The sequence below is a fragment of the Gadus macrocephalus genome, chromosome 4 (assembly GCF_031168955.1).
Source record: "Gadus macrocephalus chromosome 4, ASM3116895v1".
NCBI classification, from domain to species: Eukaryota; Metazoa; Chordata; class Actinopteri; order Gadiformes; family Gadidae; genus Gadus; species Gadus macrocephalus.
Window position 1 is genome coordinate 9111470 of NC_082385.1, and position 6000 is coordinate 9117469.

At 47.7% G+C, this 6000-nt stretch overlaps 1 protein-coding gene across 2 annotated transcripts in view; it reads left to right on the top strand.

The window, feature by feature from the left end:
• The window catches only part of LOC132455923 (E3 ubiquitin-protein ligase UHRF2-like), a 32395-nt gene that overhangs the window by 10795 nt on the left and 15600 nt on the right, over window positions 1–6000 (top strand). For both annotated transcript variants that reach the window (XM_060050008.1, XM_060050009.1), the window contains exons 4-7: window positions 2616–2834; window positions 3576–3685; window positions 4649–4835; window positions 5477–5600. In XM_060050008.1, the coding sequence (XP_059905991.1) occupies window positions 2616–2834; window positions 3576–3685; window positions 4649–4835; window positions 5477–5600 (640 nt within the window). The remainder of the gene's footprint in view (window positions 1–2615; window positions 2835–3575; window positions 3686–4648; window positions 4836–5476; window positions 5601–6000) is intronic.

Consider the following 6000-nt stretch of genomic DNA (forward strand, 5'->3'; position numbering starts at 1 on the left):
GCCCAACTACAACTGTGCACAAGCAAACCAAATGCATAAAAATATGCATGACCCAAAGCACAACTTCAGCCCAGAACATGCACCCAACACACAGCCCTTCCACCCCACACACACAAATACACGCACACACACACGAACACGCACACCCAATCATAACGTAAATCGTTTTCATTTCTCCATTAATGTCACGTATCTCCGCCTAATGATTTGTTTAGCTGCGTTTTATAGGATATTCTTTGGATAGACGACATGGATTCCACACAATATTATGTATAGTGTCCGGGAGTCCCCTACTCCACTACATATATATCACAAAATACGTTGTATTTCATTTGATAATGCTTCAAATTAGACATTTTTAAAACCCTGCACTTCCCCTTCAAGTCATCCACTACACACTAAGAGCACGTTAAAGCATACTGTAGCCTCTGCAGACTAATAAAATCAGACGGATTATTAGCACGCAGCTTAAGTATCACTAACTCACTTCCCTCACAACCTCCGTTCATTTGTATTCATGGCACATTAACACGACGAGCTTTTGTGATGCACTTGTTACATTTTGAGTCACACACACACACACACACACACACACACATGCCAATATTCTCGGAGACGTGATAAAGACTACACACCGGTCTTTCATCGGGGGCAATTGCACATGTATACATGTATGGTTCAGGGTGTTCTTGTCCCTGTTTGTATTTGTCTCCCTCTACCCCACAAGCCTTACGCAATTACTAAATCCAAAACGCCCTTTTTGGGGGAGGCGCATCATACGATGTGTGGCCAAAAACACAGTCAAACCACGTAGTGCAGAGCTGTTGGTCTGGCTGCGCTGGTCTGCAGAATCCCTTCCCTCTGACGAATGGACGGATTACTTGCATAGTCGCAGCAACACATTGGCTGAGCTGAATCCAGGGTCATTTGTGTAAGTGACAATGAAGCACAACAAAATGTAAAGCGACCCCGTTACACGTGTGCAGTGCCCTCGCTGCGCACAAATTGGCCTTGCTGTCGTGCAAAACACGACTTTAAAAGAAAACACAAAAAACGTAATGCCTGCAAACCGGTCTAACCGGTCAGTTGTGCGGTAATCCCATTTACGTGTGTGTGTGTGTGTGTGTGTGTGTGTGTGTGTGTGTGTGTGTGTGTGTGTGTGTGTGTGTGTGTGTGTGTGTGTGTGTGTGTGTGTGTGTGTGTGTGTGTGTGTGTGTGTGAGTGTGAAAACACACCTGAGGGGTGGTCCACTGAAGGTGGTCTTGTCTGTTTTAAGACCGAAGCAGAGGTTCCTTATTCACCGGTGCCACAGGGTCACAGAAATCGATCTGGCCTATTCCCAAAATTATGAAAATGTACTTCATTTATTGATGGGCAGGACCGTGAGTATGGTCAGGAGAGTGGGTCGAAGCCGGGTCGCTACGAGACTGACGTTGGTAGTGTTGCCGTAGGAACGTGTTGATCGGCCAAGCCTTCCCTCCATTCTGGGATTTCAAACCACATGAAGTTTTAAATAATATGGGTTGCCCTTTTTTTCGATTAGACTCTTGATGGAGAGTTGCATGGGGTTGCCATGGACACGGTTATACACTACAGAACTGCATAAAGAGCTGAATCAACCACAGCCTTTATTCACATTGACATCATACTGTATCTTACTGTAAAACAACCTTACAGTAGAAAGCAGTAAATGCTACTCCATTCAAATCAGGTTGAATGTGAATAAGGCTCGAGTTCTAATTCCTCACCAAGTGTTAAATCCTGGGATAGAAAGGGTGATCATCAGTATCACTATGGTTACGTTATGCTCTTAGATGGTCTGGCCCCCCTCCCATTCAGAGAGGTTGCCAATGGACCTGGCCTGGTTTGAGCCAATCACAACCATTTATCTAACATGTGGGGGGGGGGGGGGGGGGGGGGGGTTGACATTTTCGTAAACGACCAAGAAGGCTGCTGCTGATGTGGAAGGGTCCGTTGAACGACCGTATTAAACCTACTGGAAGATATAGTTTATATTTAAAAGAAGAAAAACTAACTGCAGTCATTTTTTTGTTAATTGGAAAGATCTGTATGCCATATCCCATTTAGATTGGAAAATGAAAATGAACTGAGAGGTTTAAGACTCTTACACATTTGTTTTTGGTCACTATTGTTAGGCCAATAAATGGGGTCACGGCAGAACAACGTCTGGGAAACCACTGCACCCGACTCTCTGCACTCCGCATTTGTATTTGTTATTTCTTCTAGTTTCTTGTGGCACTGGTACTTTTTTTGAAACGCTGTGGATTTTAGGGAAGAACATATTAAAGCTGCAGTAGGTAACATTTGAGCAAAAAAAAGAGAACACATTTTTGAAAATAAACAACCCAAAGAAATGCACCCTCCCTCCCTCCCTCCCTCCCTCCCTCCCTCCAACCCTCCCTCCCTCCCTCCCTCCCTCCCCCCCTCCAACCCTCCCTATGTTTCTCCATCGAGAAGTGTCTCACTGTTCCACCTGTCAGCGACCGTGAGGGGGGTGGGGGGGGGTGGGGTTAGTGCTAACCCTACTTTTACATTAACTCCACCTAACTCGACTGCGCTCCACCCACAGTACCTTTCTCCTCCCCCGTCCCCAGCTACCCGGAGAACGGCGTGGTGGAGATGCTGCCGGTGCACGTGCGGCCGCGGGCGCGGACCCTGCTGCGCTGGGACCAGCTGAGTCCCGGCCTCCGGGTCATGGTCAACCACAACCTGGAGACCCCCGAGGAGAGGGGCTTCTGGTTCGACGCCGAGGTGCACGCCCTCAACCAGGCGTCCCGCACCAGCAAGGAGCTGCGCGTCAACATCCTGCTGGGGTCGGTGGGGAACGGCCAAGGGGCATCATGGGAAATGGAGTCCTTTTCATTTCTTTATTGAAATGATAACTGCCTTCTGATTCATTCGTCGCGGCGAATTGGCCGATTTTTGGCAGGAAATTGTACTCTTTATTCATAACGAGGACTTTTACTGTTAAAGGGTTTCTGCAGAGTTGTGTGGGACACCTCATGAGAATAATGATTATGAGGCTTTTCAAGAGGCAGACAATCAAGTACAATAGATATACTGTAAAAATAGTTAAGTCAATGATAAAAAGGTGTAACAGCTTTCAGGGATTCAGGGAAGTCAGTTTAAATATTAATAAAGCATACAACTAAGTGTTTAAGCTTAATTAAAGCTATTGTAAACAGGTGGATTTTCAAGGTGATAAATAGCTATAAAAGTAAATCTTTATGAGGAAGAAATCTTATAAAGAACGTAAGGATTTCGAAAAGACCGTGCTCCCTGTTGTTGACTCCCGAGCCGATATATCTCGACGTTTCTCCAAAACAGCTCCAATAGCAGAATCCAGAGGCTCTCCTGATTACCGCCGCTTGCATCATCCAGACTCTGTCAGCATATTGCTCCGCCGTAGTCCTGCCCAACAGACACTGATTAACAAGAGACTTCTGGTTTCCATCAGTTTTATCGGCACCCTTTTTCTTCTGCCGTTCCCTGCCCGCCTTTGTTCACCACAACCCTCTCATTAATGTGTTACCCCCCCCCCCCCTCTCCCCCAGGGGCTCAGGAGATGTGATCAGGGACTGTAAGGTCCACTTCCTCGACGAGGTCTACCAGGTGGAGATACCGGGGGCCCGTGCGTTGTCTGCTGCGGACGGGCAGTTCAAAAGTAGGTCTTTGGTGCCATGGGACAGGGCAGACCAAACAGTGTCCTATTCTCCTTCGTTATGGTGATACTGATGAGGATCATGAATGATGAATTAATGACTCAAGTCAAAATACGTTTGTTTTTTTTTCCTAATGGGAAAAATACTGCTGTCCTTTTTCCAGCAGTATTTTTCAATGCAGATAACTGAATCAAATCTGGGTTGCCAAGTCAGCGACACCTACATATCAGTAAATACATAGATGTATTCATGATATAAGAGATTCAAATCTATGCCTGATTTCTCGCAGTACTGTTTTTTTGTTTCAACCCTTTGGTATTATTTCTGTGAAAACAATGTTTGATACTGGGGGGTGGATGGGGGGGGGGGGGCAGCCTGTTTACATAACTTTACGATAAGGCCAGAGTAATTTGGTTATTATTCTTGTCGACACCCTCAATGAAACGGGGATAAAAGCGGTGTTCTCTCGTCTGCACACAGCAGATCCACTATATTGCTTTCAGTCGCTGCTAATACACTCTCCATTATTGTCCAAAAAACACATTACATACATCAAGTGACGGAGCCTTCCTGTTGCTATGGTCAGCAGATTCCATCCATATGGAATTACCTTGTGAGGGCATTCTTATATATTATTCACAACATTTTTGGGCTGCTATGTGTCGACAAAAATATAACAGTTATCCAGGGTAGGGTAGGGGAACTAAATGGGTTGAAGTGCACGTCGACATCACTGTTTGGTCATTGACACAGAGACTTGCAGTGGGCTATGATTTTTAGTTGTTTTGCAGGTGGAACACCAACATCCACTTCAAATATCATTTTGAAGGTGATGTTTAATGATCCAAATTGACAGACAAAGACGGATATGGATAGGGTTAGGGTTAGACATCATTGAATTTCCATGATCCATGAGGTATTCATCTATCTATCTATCTATCTATCCATCCATCCATCCCTTCCAGGGAAAAGCGGGCCGGAGTGCAAGCACTGCCGGGCGGACCCGGACGCGGAGTGCCGCTTCTGCTCGTGCTGCGTGTGCGGCGGGAAGCAGGACGCCCACATGCAGCTGCTGTGCGACGAGTGCAACATGGCGTTCCACATCTACTGCCTCAGCCCGCCGCTCGCCACCATCCCCGACGACGAGGACTGGTCAGTCTGCCGTCGCGGGGGGGGCCCTCCTGTAGTGTCTGGGGGTTTGGGGCCCAGGGGAACGAGGGGAGGGGCGGTCGGGAGACGTGTCATGAGGTGACATATTATACCCCCAGGAGTGGGATTAGCCGTTGCGTACCGTTTTGAAAAATCTGCCCTTCCGATATCACAAGTGGGCGAGTCCACCTGGATGAATGACGGACGGATGAGCACCGTTTGCTACAGTCCACTGGGTAGACTGGTAGACTGATCTACCCAGTACACGTCGAGGTGGACACGCCCACTTGTGGCGTCAGAAGAGGCCGGTTTTCAAAGGGGCTGGTAACGGCTAATCAGACTCACACCTGGTGGTGTGATACCTTTTAATGATCCATATCTGAAACTAACGTTGTTTTTATTTACACTAGTGATCCCTTTGGCACCCTCTGGTGGCCGGAGTTGTCGCCACAGCTGTAGTTATTTACAAACGGCCAAAGTGACTCCCCGGTCGCACACGAGAATTCAGTGAAACACTTGAACTGAATCAGCTGCGTCATGTCACCCCTCTCCCGTCTATATCTATCACCCGTCATTCGTCCAAGCCCACCGTGCTCCACTGTTTACCCACTGTAACTGAGCGGACGCTGTGCCCCCACCCCCAGGTACTGCCCCACCTGCAAGAACGACACCAGCGAGGTCATCAAGGCCGGGGAGAAGCTGAAGGCCAGCAAGAAGAAAGCCAAGATGCCCTCGGCCACCACCGAGAGCCAGCGGGACTGGGGGAAGGTGAGCCTTTAGGGGGGAGGGGGTTCACACCTGGGCTGTCGGGTCCGTTTCTAAACCAAACCCTGGAGCGTTTCCTCCGATAGTCCTGTTTGTTTGGGGGGGGGGGGGGGGGGCCCTCATTCGAACTCTGGGGCGAATGAGCTAAACAAATGACCTCTGCTCCGGTTGAAAACAGGGATCCCAGTCCCCTTTGTATCAATCAATGCAACCACTAATACAACTCTAGTTTTACATCCAGGCAGCTCATGATTATTTGAATTTATTTTATTAGACAAGCGATACAATATAGGTTTTCTGGTTTTCTGGTCAGAATAATGTGCGGCTCCTCACACTTAATGACTACATAGTTTTCATTCCCTTTTAAGTATCGCGGAGTGAGCACGAACTGAACCGGGGGGGA